Source organism: Dysidea avara, chromosome 7, assembly GCF_963678975.1.
Source record: "Dysidea avara chromosome 7, odDysAvar1.4, whole genome shotgun sequence".
In the NCBI taxonomy this organism is placed as follows: Eukaryota; Metazoa; Porifera; class Demospongiae; order Dictyoceratida; family Dysideidae; genus Dysidea; species Dysidea avara.
Window position 1 is genome coordinate 2,965,616 of NC_089278.1, and position 21,032 is coordinate 2,986,647.

The 21,032-nt window shown below is 38.0% G+C and overlaps 1 protein-coding gene and 1 long non-coding RNA gene across 2 annotated transcripts in view; one reads left to right on the forward strand and one right to left on the reverse strand.

The window, feature by feature from the left end:
- Positions 1–844: 844 nt before the first annotated feature.
- The window catches only part of LOC136260366 (uncharacterized), a 33,015-nt gene continuing 12,827 nt past the window's right edge, over positions 845–21,032 (reverse strand). Inside the window, exons 4-6 of the long non-coding RNA XR_010703514.1 lie at positions 3,433–3,566; positions 1,598–1,706; positions 845–1,550 (exon numbers count right to left, since the gene is read on the reverse strand). This is a non-coding gene — a long non-coding RNA (uncharacterized lncRNA). The remainder of the gene's footprint in view (positions 1,551–1,597; positions 1,707–3,432; positions 3,567–21,032) is intronic.
- LOC136260365 (uncharacterized) lies at positions 17,342–20,594 on the forward strand. Its single transcript, XM_066054078.1, has 4 exons — positions 17,342–17,665; positions 17,723–18,204; positions 18,250–20,310; positions 20,365–20,594. The coding sequence occupies exons 1-3, from the start codon at positions 17,602–17,604 to the stop codon at positions 18,331–18,333; spliced, it is 630 nt and encodes a 209-aa protein (XP_065910150.1). The 5' UTR covers positions 17,342–17,601; the 3' UTR covers positions 18,334–20,310; positions 20,365–20,594.

The following is a 21,032-nucleotide window of genomic DNA, read 5'->3' on the forward strand; positions in this document are numbered from 1 at the left end:
GGTATTAACATTCATTCCTTGGCCTCACCAGATTTTAGCTCCTTTAGTTGTCAGTTTGATATATAGCTAGCTAGGCATGTTATTTTTGTATACAGCTAAACTGTTTTGCATGGGGTATATTGCTGTATTCAGTACAAATTAGATATCTTTTCTCAGCATGTGGTGCACAACTGATAAACAAGACCATCCTATGGGGATACAACATTAAAGTAAAATGGTTTTCATAAAGAGGTGAGCACTAATTCAAATTATCTAAGTAGCTACCGTTCCATTCCACTGAATCTGATTTGATTTACCTATTAAAATAATTATTGGGTCAGCTTGCAGCAAACTGCCATTATCAAAAGCCCCCAGGGGTGGGACAAGATGTAGATGTCAAATCCCCAGTATAGGTGAGTGGGGATGAGGCTTCACATTTGATAGGTGCATTAGAAACCATACCTTGTAGAGTGTGTGTTAGTCTAGACCATACGTTTGGACAAAATGCTAGTAACCTGATGGCATACAGTTTTCTGATGAGATGATGGCAGGTGCACCATTACGTCATGCCACTATACAGGTATAATATAGCAACACTTAAACAAATTGTGTAACAGCCACACCCACCCACCGTTCATTACAATTAAATGTGTGGCATCACTCATGACATCAGTAGCTGAACCAGCCTTACCCTGAGGGACACTTGTACCACTATAAACCAGCTAACGTATAAACTGTGAACATAAACAATATTTTCAGACCATTTAGATGTAACCACTGGGAGTATAATACTAGCACTTTTCTTGGGATAGACTTTCAAAATACAAGTGCATGTGCTTCATGCTCAAGTTATAGAAACTACCAAATCATGTACACCACACATATAATACACTAGATGTAGGTCCCTTTAGTACATAAGGTTCTGTGTACTATACTCATATGGAATGATCATCACTGAACTGCTCCTGGATCAACATCCACTGCTGCACCAATTGGCAAAAGCTGGAAATGATTGTTGTTACTGCACTAGTTCACATACTTGTCAGAAACAGTACAATAAGTGACATGTAGAATGCTGATACTTGAAAGTTTAGATTTTAGACAATGATAACTATTTTGAAAATACCATTTCCCTCCATTGCATGCATGAAGACAGCATGCTCCTTCACATCCTTATGCACCATAAATCATACACTAGAACACAAGCACTTTCCTTTTGATCTAATAGAAAACTGTTGATAAGGTCAAACATTTAATATGTTACGCGTCTGCTGAATACTTTTCAGTTGCTCTTCACCATACAGTGAACTCTTGGGCACATGTGTATGTCATTATGTAGATGTAAGATATGATTACTAAAAGTATAATTAAAGTATATTACTAAGTTTCCATATCCTAAATTGTATGGTATCCAATAGGTGGCTGGTTGTTATAGGTACCACCGCATTAAAAATGGCTGCCAGGAGATCATTGGCATTGCAGGTGAACCATTGTGATATGGTTCCTCCAGGAGTAAATGGAGGCTGTTATCCAAAGGCTGCAGCACATGTTGCTGCCTGTTAGAGTTCCTCCTGTAAAATGACATGATAGTGACCACAAACATCCATTAGCAAATTACCTTCCACCCTTGGTAACAATCATCTTGTTGCCCACAGCATGGAACTCTTCCCACAAGTAGACAAGAGGTCTAACCAACTTGCACTACACTTCTGGGTTGACAATGCAACCTGTATATGTATAAAATAAGAGAATAAATTCAGATTATTCCCTCAACTATTTGTGCTTATAATGTATACCATATGCATAGTAAAAATGCTCTAGTATAAGTTTGTGATTTTGAACACATCACAATGGTGACCAAATGGATTGTGAACTATGAGAGTCACTTCATTATGTGCACACATACAAGCGGTGTGACAAATTCCTCTCATCTGGAAAGCAGTATTTGTCAAAGACGGCTGGGAGCTCTGCCATTATTCATTAGAACAAGCTTGTCTAGGGCATGCAAGACTAGATCAGCTACAACTAACACAAGAGCAGTTGTCACTTAACCAACTTCAAGACAATCACTATTGGGCTAAACTGCAGTTTCTGCTACTGAAGTGTTCACATGTGTTGAGATCATGTGACTGAAGTGTTTCAGTGGAGCAACAAATTAGAGCTGAGTGATTGCGTAATCACTACTGACTTTTGTATCATGATAACGGTAGTATCATGATATTACTAACAGTTATCAAAGATACTCAACCTCAACACATGAATACTCCATACACCACATATCAACTTTTATAACTCTCATTGGTAATTACACTTATTATCTTAGATGTACATGCTCTACCAGTATTCACAATTCCCTCAACAATTGCAATACAAAACCGGCAAATGGTGGGGGTGATAGGGGGTTGTTTGATATATGTTATCATACAAGACAATAGTACTGTATAGATAGTACTGTATAGTAGGGACCACAAAGGAGTAGGCGTGGCCCACAAAATAATATCAACCAAAAACCAGTCTCAATTTTCCCTTACGACGATGAGGCAGTATTGGTTAGGTAAAACTAAGCCCAAACAAGTTTTCAGATTGACCTGAAACGCTTTCAAGAAGTTGCTACGGAATTTTAAATTTTTTTATTCGACAGAATTTTCTACTGATTGACTGAGTAAGTAACTGACTGACTGATGCCTTCAGACAAGCGTAACTAAATAACGGCTAAGGCTACAGGCTTGATTTTTTCACTGTTCGACGTCGCTTCGGCCCGAGAGGTACCTTTTGGCATACCGCAGTATGTACAATGCATTCTTCATGGACTTACCAGTGTCCTCCTTTGTGTCCCATTCATCTTTGCTGACAGGGAAAGGTGTCGATTTGACGCGAGCACGTGATGGCTTCCCTTCGAAATGGAAATCGTCCGTATTTTTCATAGTGGCTATTTTGATTGCAGAGGTGCTTTTCAAACAGTTCTTGATTCGAAATGCTGTGTAACGGGTTGAACATAGCTGACAACGAAGCATAATAGATACTTCACTTTTTATATGATAATTGATATAGCTGGGGTGCACGGTGCCATTTCAGATGCTGTATGCGTGGGTTCACCAGTCATAGTAAAATTTACAAAAAAAGTTAACAAACAAGTACATGAAAAAATTTGGAATTTTCAACTAGAGTAGGGACCATAGCACATCGATAAAAAGTACTGAGTAGTCCATGACAGTAAAAAGTGTTATATCCCTACTGTGCTCAAGATACCATAACAGAAATGCACAGGAGGGATATAACACTTCTTATTGTTTTACAGTGATTTAATATCATGGACTACTCCAACTTGTTTCAGTACTTTTTATCGATGTGCTATGGTCCCTACTCTAGTTGAAAATTCCAAATTTTTTCGTGTACTTGTAATTTATCATGTCAGCATGATTGTATACTATCATTATCACAATTGTTACTCACCATCATGACAATCAATTAATCACCACTATCGTTCAGCTCAAATAGTCTTGTATGCACCAAGGATATTTCTGTAGTCATAGAATAAGACAAAATCCATGATGGCCATGTTAGCTGCTTTGCAACAATGTGCTGCCCTATAAAACATTATTAATGGATGTTTAATTTTATGGATGTGACATCAACTTTAAAATTAAATTCCATATAAAATTTTCATGCAATACAATATAAACTTTCAATATCACCCAGCCATAAAATAGAGTCTCTCCTTTAAAGTTGTAGCAAACATAAGATTTGTTATCCACACAACACATGAAGGAGTGACAGATGACTTCTTTCAAACAACTACTTGATTGAACCACACAAAGAAATAGTTTGAAGAATACATGAACACACATTATATACAACATCTTCCAGAACAGTTAACACTTCTGACTTAATTTGTAGGCAGTAGATGACTGGTACTCTAGTTTTACTGCTACAAAAGGAGGAGCTTGAGGCAAGCATAAGGAATTGTGCACTTATTGCACAGTAAAATTTTGATCATATGAAATTTTTACAGCTGACACACTATTAAACAGGCTTTGTAATGACAGCCAAAGTTTGTGCTAACTTACTGTGACTTTGATGTTAGAGCAAACTTTGAAATTTGGATTATGCTCACCCATATATTTTGTTAACAGTCATCCTTTTACTTGGTTTATATTTGGGTCATCACCAACACTCACACCAACATGTGGTTTCGAACCATGTCAAGCTGTGACAAACCTTCTGCTGGCAAATCAGCTCAATCACATGTAAAAATTCTTCTTAGTGCAACTAGGCACCTACTGACTGAGCTTATTACAAAAAAACTGTCAATAGAGGTTATCCAGCATTCCTGAGTCACGTTTTCACATACAGATGCTTGGGTATGAGTGGATGAACGAGTGAAGTGTTCTACAGTGATTTTAAAACAACTAAGCAAGAAGTTTTGGCACAGAGAAACAGGTACAATATACCATTGCAAAAGAGGCCTTCAGTAGTAAAAACAATATTGCTCAAGAAAATCTTAGTTGTGAGTTTTGTAATGTATTGTGGGTATCACTATTTTCCCATATTCAATCCACTCACAATGTTTTCGCATGTGAATGTTTTCACACTCCCCCCAGTAAAGTTTTTAGAGGCATGCAATGGAGAATTTTTTGACTAAAGCATTTTGTCTTCTACATAGCTATCCCGATCTTTGAAAGAGTGTTATTGTTACCCTGATTCGGAAGTCTAAGGGTAACTTAACTCTGCCTAACTTACATCCGATCTCAGTTCTTCCATTTTTTTTCAAAGATTTTTGAGTATATAATTCGTGATCAACTAGTATCACATCTATTACAGTGTGATTTACTTTTGCCTTACCAATTCTGAAAAGCACCTCTTTTGAGCTGATGTAGCCCTTTAATCATAAATCACCTGTTGTTATATGGTCACAAATCTGGTGGTAGAACAAGCACTACTGTGTAGCTACACTGTTGTAATGGATGAAATTTCAAACCCATCTTAACTGCATGGTCCACAGTGAAATGTTATGAAGTGATATGATGTATGGATTAATGGACAGATCTGTGAACTATTACCATTGCATGTTAATCAGTATTTCAACCATTCATTATTGCTGGCTATGCACACATGCAGTTTTTATGCCAATTAATACCATACACTAATCATGAACAGTCTGCTACTCCATAAAGGGTTACAATCTTATCACCATACAGTGTATTATGTGTGTGTTGTATTAGGGAAGTTACACACATGCACGCATGTGTTAGGAGGGGAAATCCCTCAGTATATAGTAGTAAAGAAGCACAGTTCAAGTGGCTTTTCTAGCAAATGGTTTTTGAGTGATCAAAGACAAGGGAGTATTACAATGTAGTATGGGGTACTGACCCAGGAGACTGTATAGTCTAGTTGCAGGTTGAAGTTAACATTCAAGAGGTTCCACATTGACATGATTGCTAACGCAGCTGCTTCAGTTATGGACGTATTATTCAAAAAATAATCTCATCACTTTTGACACTTCTATCAGTGGCTTCACCGACTTGCTTCAAAGCACCGAAGGATGAGAGAGTTTGCCAAACAGAAAAAGGTGTCAACTGGCATGACAAATAAATATGGAGACTCAAGAGCAAACGTTCTCAGTTATTGAGTGTTAGATATCACTAGTATGGCAGCTGAAGATACCACTGGATTCTGGTCTCCTGAAGGTGGAAATTGTTCTGAAGTTACACCTGGGTTTGTGGCACGCAAGCGTGTTCAGCTACCACATTCTAGATATTTTCTTACAGGTGCGGTGTAAACTCAAAAGTGCAAGAACATCACAAGCTGCGGGTAGACCTGTCGTCCAGATTCATGAGTATAATTTAAGGAAATATTTTAAAGCAGTGGGCAATGAAATGATTGTCGCCAAACCTGGAAGGTAATTTACTGCATCTTGGTAGCTACTGTGATAATTCTTTTATCATTTTACAGAAAGATGTTCCCTTATGTGGTGATAACTCCAAAGGGATTATAAATCCAACAATGCTTTACACTGTTGAATTGCACATAGTTTGTGCTGATAACTTGAGATACAAGTATACAAACTCTAAGTGGCACAGCGCTGGCACATCAGATGTGACTCATGATGTAACTCGTATGAGGTATCAACATCCGTCCAGCCCGGCACTAGGAGACCAGTTAAATGATCAACCAATGGATTTTAAAACAATGAAGTTAACTCATTATTCAAACAGCAAGAATGGACATGTAAGTAGTCATTGTGTACCTAAATAGCTCTTTTACACCGACTCTTAATTCCCTATGTTGCAGATTTTGTTGCACACTTTGCACAAATATGTATCTGAAGTGCTTATTGAATCAGTGCCACAGCAGAATCAGAACAGTTTCATTACCAATTCCCTGTCACAGCTTTTAATGTGGTGTCTTCTTACCTGTCACCACAAGTAAGGTTGAATTTTACACAAACTGGAGATGTATGTATAATGTATCTGCATTGAAAGTACAACATAATCAATTTGCTCAAGGGTTCAAAAACCCACCACAGTTGAATAATTCTCCCTTGGCATTGGCCAATCCAGGCCCAACAACCATACCACCACTACCATCTCCTCCACTGATTCCTCATCATAACATTTAGTGTACACATAATCCAATACAAGTTAATTTTTAAGTGTCTTCTGTCTCCAGATTTTCCTGTAATGCCAACTCTACCCTGGTAGCTGGGTGCTACCTATGATAATGAGCCATATTTTGTTCCATATGGAATACCATGCAGTGAAATTCTTTCTGTGATTGCATACGATCAGCCGGAGTATTTTAATTAAGAGTGTATTTGTAATTTATTGTACAGCTATTTATTCGCCTATTCAAATTTGTAATTTTACAATTTTTAAAATTACCTAATCATATCTCTGAAGCTTGGTTATAGTTTATATTATCTGTACAGGAGAGTAACAAGCAGCAGACACAACAGTAACACCTCATTCTCTCAAAAAATTCAACCTACCAATCATCAAAGGCCGCAAATATGATTACAAATCTCTAACTGTAGCTGTACAGCACAGTTTATAGTATAATATGACAATTGAGAACTGATGCAAAACTATTACTATATGTATGCCTTGCAGTTAAAGGAAGCTTTACTGTATTACTGATAGGCTACTGTATGTACAAACTAAAGATTCATGTATTATTAGCATTAAAAGGAAAACATAACTCTCTTGCTCTTGGTACAGACCACAACAGTTATTCTTTCCTTGGCAGCCTTTTCCAGCTTTTCCAGCACTCCAGAGTCACATTTTCACATACAAATGCTTGGTGTAATGAGTATGAATGGATAAATAGTGAAGTGTTCTACAGTGATTTTAAACCTCTAAGCAAGAAGTTTTGGTTCAGAGATATGTTCAACTGATACAATATACCATTGCAAAAGGAGGCCTTCAGAATATTGTTTGAGAAAATCTTAGTTGTGAGTTTAGTAATGTATTGTGAGTATCAGTATTTTCCATATATATACAATCCACTTACAATGTTTTCCCACGTGATTGGTCTATCGAGTTGGAAATGTCGAATCAAATTTCTGATTAATTTTCTTACATTTCTAGCAATCATTGACGATATTTCTACAAGCAAAAGAATTTTATAAAACATATTCCAAAATACACTCATTAGCACGTGAGCTGCAAACAATGGATGCCACCACTAGATGAGAGACACTACACCCTCACATGCCGGTTTGGGATGGGAGCAGCAGGTTTGATTTCTCTGAGAGCCTTCTGACAAAATACAGGTAAAGTTTTGCTATAACTGTACCTTTTTACTACTCAGGTTTGTCGTACTGTTTTCTCAGGCCTCTTTACTCTAGACTACCACCACTTTGTGACATTCATCCTTGCAGTCATCAGCCAGAACCAGAGCCTTGGTGCCAGAGCACAGAGTGCAGTTTATGATATTAAGCACTTTAATTATCAAAGCACTGTGCATATTAATTTTGATGCTGTAGCTAATGCCAGTTATGTATGATTGCATTTGTTGAATTTGTTCAGTTATGGTATATAGGCTGTGCCTTTATGATGTGCGTACAACAAGTTAATATTCTCAGTGTATCACCACTAGTGTATCCATGGTGACAACATGTAGAGGTCTTTATTCAGGATGGAAGCCATTTCAAGCCTACACTGCCACACTATACACAAGTTCATATCAAAGTGTTGACACAACAGATATCACCCGCAGTACTAGCAAGAGTTAATAATTGAGAGTATTATTAACTCTTGGTACTAGTCACTCACGATGTAGCTAGTTAACATTTTGTAGCATTGACTGCTTTACTTTTATTGTGTATAAGATGTTGTGGCACAAGCTCCATACACCAAAGTGCATATTGGAGAATAGTGAAGAGGATCGCCTGAGAAGACAGATTGACAACATTTTGAGCAACATTAAATTTCATGGCTTCCTTTCATTGCAGTATACAGCAGTTACTTTAAACATAGCATTATTAAATGTGTGTTGTTATTCCCATGTACATACAGGTGGTGTCAAATCTTAAGCATACCAGTAATCTATGTGATCACTGGTACAAGAGCAAGCAGTAATATTAATTTTGTGACCTGGTTGGTCTGACAAAACAAGTTTTAGCTATAGCCTTTCCAATTGGCAGGCATGACTTTACAAATCATAACCTGTGCTGTATGAGCTCTGCTTTCCTTGATCAGTGGTCTCTGCCAGAAATCTCACACAAAGGAGATGTTGTGTTCAAAGTAGGCTGCCACATTATTCTTAGAAAGTAATGAGTGGGACGCCAACGTTTCACCAAACTACCACTTCTCGTAAACTACTTGCTGTTGGTGGCAAATTTTGCAGGACAGACAAATGTGTTAATCCAATCAGCAAAATAAATTGAAAACTGTGTGACTGTTTTTCAAGTTTTCAATCATAAAGATGACTTGCTTGTTAAATCCAGCAGCTACATGTTCAGCTCAAGCTACGGTGCAAGTTAGCATTCTTGATTCAAGAAAATGTATATTTTGATTTGTTAAAATTTTATTCAAGTATTAAATCATGCAATTTACTTCAAGATGTCCACAATTTGCAACCTGCAGCAGTACAATGACTTGATGTAATTACTCTATACATTACGTATTTTGTAACATTCTGTGCATGGCAGATATATATAATGGACTAGTGCAGAGTAACGAGACAAAAGATTAATTCTCAATGACAATATTCATAGCAGTATCATCCTACCTGTCACCACAGGCTTATAGAACATATTGATGTATTTGTCTACATCATAAAATTTGTCACTGAAGTATGTATTGAATCAGTGCAGACTGCAGAGTGATGGGGAAGATGAGCTCTTTAATTTCCCATTTCCAGTAACAACAATTATAGCAGTGTTGTCGTACTTGCCACCACAGAAGTCGGATGCTTGATATGATCACTAACATGGCAGCAGGCTCTGCTGAAGTTAGCTATAGCTACTGGTCACCTGGCAACTGTTCTCCCAACGGCCATCACCATGGTACACGTCTGAAGGTGGAAATAGTCCAAAAAATGTACCTGGAAAGTAATCATGCTTACCAGAATGGTCTGAATTGATTCTTTTTTCTTATAGGTTGTGGTGTCAACTGGAAAGTGCTGACCTGCCAAGTGGAGTGCAAGATGTGGGTTACACTAGACCTGTTGTCCAGTTGTATGAGAATGAGAGGAACACAGAACAGTTGGCAATGAGATGATTGTGACCAAACCTGGGAGGTATTTGCTATGGGTGTTGGTTGCTCAGTAATCATCATAATTTATTTATTGCTACAGACTGCACCTATTAATAAATGGGCATGGCTGAACATATGTTTGCAACGCAATAAGTGGGTGTGGCTAATGAAAGAGCTGTGCAACTAGTGTTATTAAGTTTCCACGTTGTCAAATGGACAAATTTGTTTCTGATAAACCATAGACTACCATCTCTAACGAAACCTGTGACTCTTGGTGGAGAAACATATGAACGTGGACCATGATGAATCAGACCCAGGCATCATTATTTATTTTACTAATGATGCAACAATCTAGCAATGCCTGTGATTGCCAAGTGTGCGTATTAACCAACGGTCACACAAGGTACCATCACTCAGGCAAGGACCCACATTACCAATTTTTGATTCATAGAGGCATTATTATACCCATTGAATTTATATATGCAGACAAAGTATCGTTATTCCCTGAGTTTGAAAGTCAACCTCATTTGTGCATCTAAAGACAGACCACAATATTTACCAGATGACAAGTACATTGTTCAGCCTTGTATATTGTTTACACCTGACAACAACAATCATTCCTCTATACCTCCTCTTATCCTTTCCCATGTGTAATGACGTAGCAGTGTACATTACATGTTTTGTTACCATACTCCACAGGTATGTGCTGGAAATTTAGAAGCTTCCAGTAATAATGTTGATTTCTGCTGTGTCAGACAAAGTTTAGACTGAGAACGTTTCCAATCAAAACTTTAATATTAGAGTATTTTTACTATGCATATGGTATACATTATAAGCACAAATAACTGAGGGAATGGTCTGAATTTATTCTCTTATTTTGTACATGTACAAGTTGCAGCATCAACCCAGAAGTGTAGTGCAAGTTGGTTAGACCTCTTGTCTACTACTACACAAACACTGCTTGTGAGAAGAGTTCCATGCTGTGGGCAACAAGATGATTGTTACCAAGCATGGAAGGCAATTTGATGTTGGTGGTCACTATATCATGTTATTTTACAGGAGGATGTTTCGTCGTCATAACTCCAACAGGATTAAAACCAACAGTTCTCTATACTACTACACAGTTTGTGTCAATACCACTGGGCAGGCACATTGGATGTCACTCACAATGAAATTAAAATGAAATACCAACATCCATCCACTCCTGGAGCAACCATATGACTTGGTCTTTACAAAACAACGAAACCAAGTCATTATCAAGAATGCTAATGTGAGTATAATATTTTTCCTTTGGCAGTTTTCTCTGCTGCTACTAGTACCAATAGCAAGCCGTGTTCCATCACATACTATGGAAAGCTGGATATAACCTTGCAACAAAGAATATTTTAATACACCTGCAGGTCTACATTATCTACTACATCATCTATGGATTTTCCACACTGTAAGCTTGTACTCCTGATTCAGGTGCAATAACAAGTAACCATTAAAATTTTGTTCAAAAGCTAAAGAGTTAAATCATGCAATTTACCAAATTTAATGTGCATCGATCCTGCAGCAGTAGATTCTCCTATATATTACAATAAGTACACTACAGAAGTAAGTGTTGAACTAACGTAGAGTAACAAAGAAGACAATGGGAAAGGACAGCTTTTACATTGGTATTATTACCACAAGCCTTATCTACATCAGAGATTTTGTTACACACACTGCACAAGTATGTGACTGAAGTCCACATTGAATCGATGCTGAGAGATAGGGAACAAGAACGCTTTTCCTTATCTATTTCCTGTGACCACATTTGTCATACTTGTCACCAACAGGTTGAAGTTTATACAGACTGAAGATGCATGTATCACTGAGAGTAAAACACAATCTGGTCAAGTATGGACCACAACACAGACCATCAAGAAACTTCTGATGATCCATACATGGCTTATTGTAGCACTCCCATTGTGTGATGCAATTTTTCTCCTGCTATGGGTAGACAAAGACTATTGAGTAGCTTATACTGACTTGACCTTACTTAGACAACTTTTGTGCTTTAAGGGGCAATTCATCTGGTTCCATACACTTATACAAAAAGGTCTAGTTGCAGGTTGAAGTTGACACTGAAGGGATTCCACATTGACATGATTGCTAATGCGGCTGCTTCAGTTATGGACGTATTATTATTATTATTCAAAAATAATTTCATCACCTTTGACACCTCTATCAGTGGCTTCACCGACTTGCTTCAAAGGACCGAAGGATGAGAGAGTTTTCCAAACAGACAAAGGTGCCAACTGGAATGGCAAATAAATATGGAGACTCAGGAGCGAACGTTCTCAGTTATCAATAGTGTTTGCGAGTGTTTGATATCACTAGCATGGCAGCTGAAGATACCACTGGATCTGGTCTCCTGAAGGTGGAAATTGTTCTCAAGTTACACCTGGGTTTGTGGCATGCAAGCGTGTTCAGCTACCATATTCTAGGTTATCTTCTTACAGGTTGCAGCGTCAACTCGAAAGTGCAAGAACAGCACAAGCTGAGGGTAAACCTGTCGTCCAGATTCATGAGTATAATTTATGGAAAGATTTTAGGGCAGTGGGCAATGAAATGATTGTCACCAAACCTGGAAGGTAATTTATTGCATCTTGGTAGCTACTGTGATAATTCTTTTATCATTTTACAGAAGGATGTTCCCCTTTGTGGTGATAACTCCAAAGGGATTAAATCCCACACTTCTCTACACTGTTGAATTGCAAATAGTTTGTGCTGATAACTTGAGATACAAGTATATAAACTCAGTGGCACAGCACTGGCACATCAGATGTGACTCATGATGTAACTCGTATGAGGTATCAACATCCGTCCACCCCGGCACTAGGTGATCAGTTAAACGATCAAACAATGGACTTTAAAACAATGAAACTAACTCACTACTCAAACAGCAAGAATGGACATGCAAGTAGTCATTGTGTACCTAAATAGCTCTTTTACACTGACTCTTAATTCCCTATGTTGCAGATTTTGTTGCACACTTTGCACAAATATGTATCTGAAGTGCTTATTGAATCAGTGCCGCAGCAGAATCATGGAGAGAAAGAACAGTTTCATTACCAATTCCCTGTCACAGCTTCATTGTGGTGTCTTCTTACTTGTCACCACAAGTAAGGTTAAATTTTACCATAGATAGTATAGACTACGTACCCGGGATTGCGCACCGCCGGATTTCAAAGGAATGATCATCGTTGTACTCATTAACACTTTTCCTTTGAACTTTTCTGCCAAGGTGTTGTATGGGTCGTTGGTCCAGTCGAAGAAATCGGGCTAGTACTGCCACTCTTTACTGTTGTTGGCGTTGTAATCGTTTGAGATGTGTTGGGTAAGTGCGGAGCGAGGTAAAATTTGTGGTTGTGCGCCAGTACGTGAGATTTTTTCTGGAAGTGGTTTGGGGTTCACAGTGACTTTTTAAAGACGGATGATTCAGTAAACTTTAGCTCTGCTAGTTCAGATAACCATTGCGGACTGTTTAACATTGGTTTAGTGTTCACCATAACCCGTGTATTGAAAGGATTAAGATGGCCGCATAGTGTAAAGTTTGGAGATTATAAAGTCTGTTGTAAGAATAATGCTCTGTATTTCTTATTATTTTCTGGTAATTCACTCCATCAAACACCGTTCTAGCTGAAGGTTTTGTGATATTTGTGTTGTTTAAGATTTTAAATCCTTCTTGTTGCAAATGATATGTTCTAATTACGTGTGTGAATTTATCACACCTGTGCTTTTTTAGACTCTAATTTCTCATACTGTTGCCATAGTTGACAGCTGCTAAGCTTTCACCAATGCCCTATTTGCTTGTGATTTTTAATTGTCATAGCACTTGTGCAATTCTGTTTGATCCTATAGGTCATTGCTGACTAACAGTCATCAATAGAGGGATGATTGACAGAAGGAGACACAGAAAGCTAAGGCTTACTAGCAGGAAACATTTTAAACCAAAGCCTAAACAGGCTCAGACCAGAACTGTTATAGTGGACGAATCACCATGTCCACAAGAAGAACCTGAACCTACTAGTTTGAAGATCTCTATACCAGTTTCAGCCTATATGGATTTACCATTGATAGCAATCGATGATTTACATAAACGGCTAAAAAAACTTGGAAGTATTCCATCAGGTATTGGAAAATGTTATGGTTAACAGTGGCATAATTGATTGTTGATAGGATGGACTGATGAAATTCAGGAAAGGACATTGGTCATTTACAAACTTGCATTTTTCAAAACTGGGCCAGAGGTCACCATATCGTTAACGGTGAAGCAGGATTTCACTTGGACAGTCTCCTATCGAAGGCATAGTGTTAATCGAGAAGTTTGTAGACTTTTAAGGGATCTTCCATCAGAGATAAACACAGGTATATTTCTGAATAACTTATATCTTATATGATATTTTGGAAATCATTTAGTGTCAAAAGTAAAGGATGTTTTAAATATATTGTCTGAGGCTGACATGTGTGAAGATGAACGGTTCTTGGCACTACTAAACATTCACAAAAATTGTATGAAAGATGCCACAGGTATGTTGTGCGTGCCAAAGTTTTGCATAAATTTATTCTTATGATTTACATATGCGATTTCATACAAGCTTGTATCTTTATTAGGTAGTCGTACAATCGCAACCCTGGAGTCCAGTAGAGGGGAGATGCCTTCCATATATCATACTGATTGTGAAGTTTTGGTGGCTCGAGGCAGCAGCAGATGTGAATGTTGCAAGAAACATAGGAAGACTTTGTGTGCCATGGCTTGTCATGAACATAAAGATGATGTAACAAATCCCAGCAGTCACACTGCTTATGCACGCTTATATACACCAGAGAAACATGAGAGACTGTCACGGACCCAGAAAGAAAAGCAGAAACTAAGTCGTAAAGTTGTAGAACTAGAGTGCAAGTTGGCTGCAGCAACTATGCAAGATGGCGTCACCCTTAATGATGAACTTCACAATGATATGAAGAAGATGGCAGCATCATTTACAAAACAGGTTTATAGTTCATATCCAGAAGGCTCTTTTCAAAGACTGTTTTGGGACCAACAAATTAAAGCCAGTGGATATAGCAACTCAAAGTCAATGAAGTGGCATCCACTCTTTATTAAATGGAGCTTATATTTAAAGCACCTTTCTGGAAAGGCTTATGAGCTATTGCTAAGTCTGGTTGCATTAAACTGCCATCTCAATCAACTCTAAGAGATTATACTCACCACATTCCTGCTAAAATAGGATTTTCAGCTGAAGTTGACCAGCATCTTGTTGGGGCGAGCCTGAGCGAGTCCCACAATTACAGTACTCTATTCGACCGTACGATCGTCGCGTTCCCAAACGTTTACGCAAAGAACACGGAAAGTCCCACACTGTTAGTAGTCCATTGGACCGTCGTATGACTTTTGCATTCCCAAACGTTTACGCAAAGAACACGGAAAGTCCCACACTGTTAGTACTCCATTGGACCGTACGATCGTCGCATTCCCAAACGTTTACGCAAAGAACACGGAAAATCCCACACTGTTGGTAGTCGGGACCGTCACATTCAGTTTCCAAAAATTTACAGTGGTCACTTTATTGCACGTGGCGCGATGTGACCATGGCGAGTGTTGAAAGTGCAGAACAGAGAGAAGAAAGGCTCAGAAGAAGAAGGGAGCGCGATAGGCCCAGAAGAGAGAGAAAAACCGAGGAGGAAAGACAAGCAAGGTTTGTAAACGTAAATAGCCGGTACATGCACTAAGTGCAGCTTGCTACCTGTGCCTTTCGAAAATACTACTGTAGGTTGGCTAGGCAAAGTCAATATGAAAGAATTAGATGCGAGAACGTGGATGAACACCAAAGGCTTACCAGAAGACAGCAAGATAAAGACAATACGCAATTAGGGTGTTTACCTGTATTGTTGCATCCCTAATGTGTATAGCTAGCTATACAAGTCTTTTAGCTATAGATCAGGCTCGCCCCACAATGCTTTTAGCATCTGTCTAGTTGATACAGCATTTCTAAGCTGTGAAATGAACAAATATGTTTTACTAGTGATGGATGAAATGCACATTAAGCACGACTTGGTGTATGATAAGCATAGTGGTTCCTTGATAGGGTTTGTGGATCTAGGCAGCACAAATAATCAGATATTAGAATTTGAGAAAACATTGGCTGCTGATACAACTGATCGAACTTTGGCATCCACTATGCTAGTTTTCATGTTAGAGGCCTCTTGTGCAAGTTCAACTACCCATATGTGCAGTTTGCATGCAGTGATATTAGTGGCAGTCAAATGTTTGACCCGATGTGGGAGGCTGTGTCGAGACTGGAAAGGCTAGGCTTCTGTGTTCTAGGGCTTTCTTGTGATGGAGCATTGCCAAATCGCAGATTATGGAAATTACATAATAATCATGATGAGCTGATTCATAAAGTTCCAAATTTGTTTGCAGATGATGAAAGGGACTTTTATTTTATATCAGACCCTCCGCATTTACTTAAGACGATACGAAATAGTTTCTGCAATCCAAAGAGAAGACTTTGGGTAGGAAAAATTATGTAGTAAGTTTGTGTACCATATTTACTAGGTTGAACCCCAAGAATATTTATTATGAACATTCATTGTACCAATTTTTGAACTCAGGTATATATAACCAAGTAAATGTGCATGTGTCTGTTGATCTTATAATTTCCCACATTGTGGAAATTATGACTGTTTTTGGGCAATTCCTATATGTGGCTGTTTACTGTTCTAGTGCAATGGCAAAGAAATTTCTTGGCAGCATGTGGTTAATCTTTACTATCAAGACACTGCAAGGCCAATTAATCTAAGACAAATCAGGAAAGTTAAGTATGAGCATATGATGCTCAACTCATTTTCAAAGATGTGGGTTGACCTTGCTGCACAGGTATAGAGGATCACTTGTTGTCTGCGTTATTTTTAATTTTCTTTTGATTTTCTATAGGTCATGAGCGAAACAGTGTCTAAAGCTTTGTTAGATGCCCATGATAACACAGTTGAAGAGACGGCAAAATTTATTGGCATGATTGATAAATTTTTTGATTGTTTAAATGTCACTGACATGAACTCCGGAAGGAAGAAGAGGAAGTCTTTCCAGTCACCATATAGAAAGGTTGATGACTTTCGGCTGAAGGTATACATTCTGCACACGGTGTCACATATTTCCAAGTACGAGGCATAAATGAATAAAGTAGCTGCACTTGCATAGTGCCATCACCAATATAAGTACCTATTTACCTTTTTCCATTTCAAGCATGGATTAGTGTTAGTGAAATTTATATAATTACTCTGTCAGCCTCTAAAATAAAAGATATAAATGCTGTAATGTGTTTATATATATTCATGACAGAGCTAATGTCATGCACACCATACATTTATATATTCATATGTAAACTGACAACACTATAGGTCAATAGACTTAAGTATATGGTCATTTCCTCATGTTACTGAATTGCTTGCACTTTTAGTGGCTGACTGATGAATTTGTCCCATATCTCAAACAATGGGAAGAAGATGTGTAGAAGAGGGAAGGATTTTCTCCACAAGCAAAGGCCATGATGGTATTAGCTAAAGAAACACGTCAAGGAATAGATGTAACAGGTAAATCTTATCGTATATGAACCCTTGTGTATATCCACATGTGGTGTATTATTCTGCAGTTAAATCATTTGTTGAGCTAGTACAGTATATTTTGAAAGTACCTGGTGCACAGTTGTTCCTAAGTGAGCGGATTTCTCAAGATCCACTTCAAAATTTTTTTGGAGTACAAAGGCAAAGAGGAAGAACAGGAGAAAACCCCAATGCTTCTCAATTTTGTACAAATACTCAGGCGATTCGGGTAATCAATTCAGTTTGTGGAAATATTTCCAAATGAAATTGTCGTGGTTGGAAACAGAGTATTGACATGGAAGACACTAAACCATTACCGAAACGTCGCCGAATAAGAAAACCACCATCACATAACACAGGTAAGAATTCATTATTGCATGATGAGACTGCCTGTTCAACACCAGTTCCACTATTAGAACCTTCATCCCCTGCTTCATCGATCAAATCTTCAACTCCAGTCCAACCAGTCAAATCTTTGTCAGTCCAAACAGTCAGATCTTCATTACCAGCTCAACCAGTAAAATGTTCATCATCAGTCCAGTCAGTCAAATCATCGGTCCAACATTCATCGTCAGTCCAGCCAGTCAAATCATCAGTCCAGCCAGTCAAATCATCAGTCCAGCCAGTCAAATCATTGGTCCAACATTCGTCAGTCCAACCAGTCAATTCTTCACTGCCAATCCAATCTGTACCAGAAGATAGTTCAATTCAGTCCGCTGAAGTTATTCATGTTTCACTGTCAACACCACCTCCACATGTTGAATCGTCACTTCCAACACCAGCACAATATCAGCCAGCTTTAAGCAGAGCTAATGATGTAGTAGCCAAACACTGTGGAATTGTATTGCGACATCAGGATCTTAACACACTCAACAACCATAATTGGTTGAATGACCAGGTTAGTTTATACCATAATAATATGAGTAAGATATTTCATGTCCAGGTAATCAACTACTACATGAAGTTAGTCATGGAGAAGCATGATGACATTTTCATATTTAGTACATTTTATATACTAAACTGTTAAGCCATGGCTTGGGTTCTGTTTTTCATTGGCACAAAAGAGTGGACTTCGTCAACAAACGGCTGCTAATATTTCTGGTCCATCAAGAAGCAATTTCTCATTGGTGCCTGGCTGTAGCTGATGTTCCCGCTAAGCTAATTACTTGTTTTGATTCTCTTGAGAAAGACAACTATGACTGTTTAATGGTTTGAAAAATTTCTTGTTTAAGCTAAATGGACAGTGCTACTCAATTACCAAAGAAAAGAGCATTCCAAGGCAGTTGAATTCTTATGACTGTGTTGTTTTTACTTGTTTGTATGCTCGTTTCTTAGCAGCAAACCATAGATTAGACTTTTCTCAAAAAGACATTCCTGCTATTAGAGAGCAAATGAAATCTGAACTGCTACAAAAAATGTTATTGTAGGGTTAACATTTTATTGGATTATGATCATGTATATTCTGTTAACATTTGCTGATATTCTTTACGTACATAATAATGCAAGTACATTACTAATGTCATAGTATCTACACTACTGGGCATTGGTGCCATCGTGCAATTCTCTGCGGAGACTTTTGGTTCGTTGTGTAGCCTGTTTAGTACGTTGCTTGTACTTTTCAAGCCAGCCACTAGCATATGAAAAGCCACGTACTGTGACATAAAGCGCTGCTATCTTTTCTAGCAGGATTTCATGAATTTCCTGGTCATCTGTATCGAAGTCGGCACTCACAATAAGCCAGTAAAACTGGACATCTTCATCGGTCATAATATTTTAAATCATTTGAAGCTTTGATGGTGGTACTGGATGAGCAAGCATATGTAAATCATTCCTAATCACATCTTCAACTGCACGGAAAAACTGATAAGTGCATTCTTTGATGTGCCACAGTCCACCCCTATCAATCAAATCAGTCCACTCTTCATCCACGCCTGCTTGTTCTGCATCCTGATCTTTCACCAATTCCATTAAACATAGTACCATTTCTTCTTTAAATTGGTGTCTCTCTCTTTCCAAAGTTTGCCTTAAATGCCTACAGATGTAGCCAGCAACATAACGCAGAACACCCTTTTCAGTTTTCGTCAATTCTACATCAGCTGTTCCATCCTGTTGATTTAGATATTCTGTTCGAAAATGATCATTAAGAAACTTTCTAAAGATATTGTCTGCGAGGTGTTGAAATAAAACTGGTTTTACTGCTACACCAGTGGGCTTTAAAAAGGTGGTCCACCATTTTATGAACTCCGGACTAGATCGTAGCAGAAAAATTTTTTTCCACAATTTGTCATTGTTGTAGGCAAAAGACCTTGTAGAAGATGCTTTGATTACTTTAGTCAAAGAATCAGCCAAGTGTTTGGTAAAATCTTCAAGGAATTCACTATTTTTAGTGCCTAGACACCAGTTAAGCAATTCATCTGCACTTTTTCTTGCTGCAATCGTTGCTGGTGCCTTCACTTTGAATGAATCATCATCAAGCACCTGCTTCAGCGCTCTCGCCAACTCATTGTCATTGTTGTTGTCATGACCTGTTGAAAAAAACACCGGATAAAAAACAGAAAAAGCTAATAATGAATCAAACATTAACCCTAATAAGTAGCTACCTGATATGGCATTGCTACTACTTTTCGAGCAAGATTTAGGAATGAGACCGCCGGATTCATCGATCACATCGCCAGCAAATAGCACCATTTTTCAAGACAAATTAACGAGAGTAATCCGGAACACCGGATATTAAAGTACAACACGGATTGTGTGTGTTGATAAGTGTTAATGAAGTTGGTGCGCAATCCCGGGTACGGAGTCTATACTATCTATGATTTTACACAGACTGGAGATGTATGTATAATGTCATTTCAGGTATGTGCATTGAAAGTACAACATAATCAATTTGCTCAAGGGTTCAAAAACCCACCACAGTTGAATCATTCTCCCTTGGCATTGGTCAATCCAGGCCCAACAACCATACCACCACTACCATCTCCTCCACTGATTCCTCATCATAACAGTTAGTGTACACTTAATCCAATACAAGTTAATTTTAAATGTCTTTTGTCTCCAGGTTTCCCTGCAATGCCAACTCTACCCTGGAAGTTGGGTGCTACCTATGGTAATGAGCCATATTTTGTTCCATATGGAATACCATGCAGTGAAATCCCTTTTGTGACTGCACACAATCAGCCGGAGTATTTTAATTAAGAGTGTATTTGTAATTTATTGTACAGCTATGTATTTCACCTATTCAAATTTGTAATTTCACAATTTTTAAAATTATCTAATCATATCTCTGAAGCTTGGTTATAGTTTATAATGTCTAGTAACAAGATAATATTCAGCAGACACAACAACAACATGCACCTCATTCTCTCAAAAGGTTCAACCTACCGATCATCAAAGACCGCAAATATGATTACAAATCTTGGTAAATTAACTGTAGCTGTGCAGCGCAGCTTATAATATAATATGACAATTGAGAACTGATGCAAAACTATTACTATATGTATGCCTTGCAGTTAAAGGAAGTTTTACTGTATTACTGATAGGCTACTGTATGTACAAACTACAGATTCATGTATTATTAGCATTAAAAGGAAATCCTTTTGCACTTGGTACAGACCACAACAGTTATTCCTTCCTTGGCAGCCTTATCCCTTTGCTGCTACTAGTACCTTTAGCAAGTCATGTTCCATGATGAATACTTTAAGAGCTTGTGTATGTTACTAGTTACTT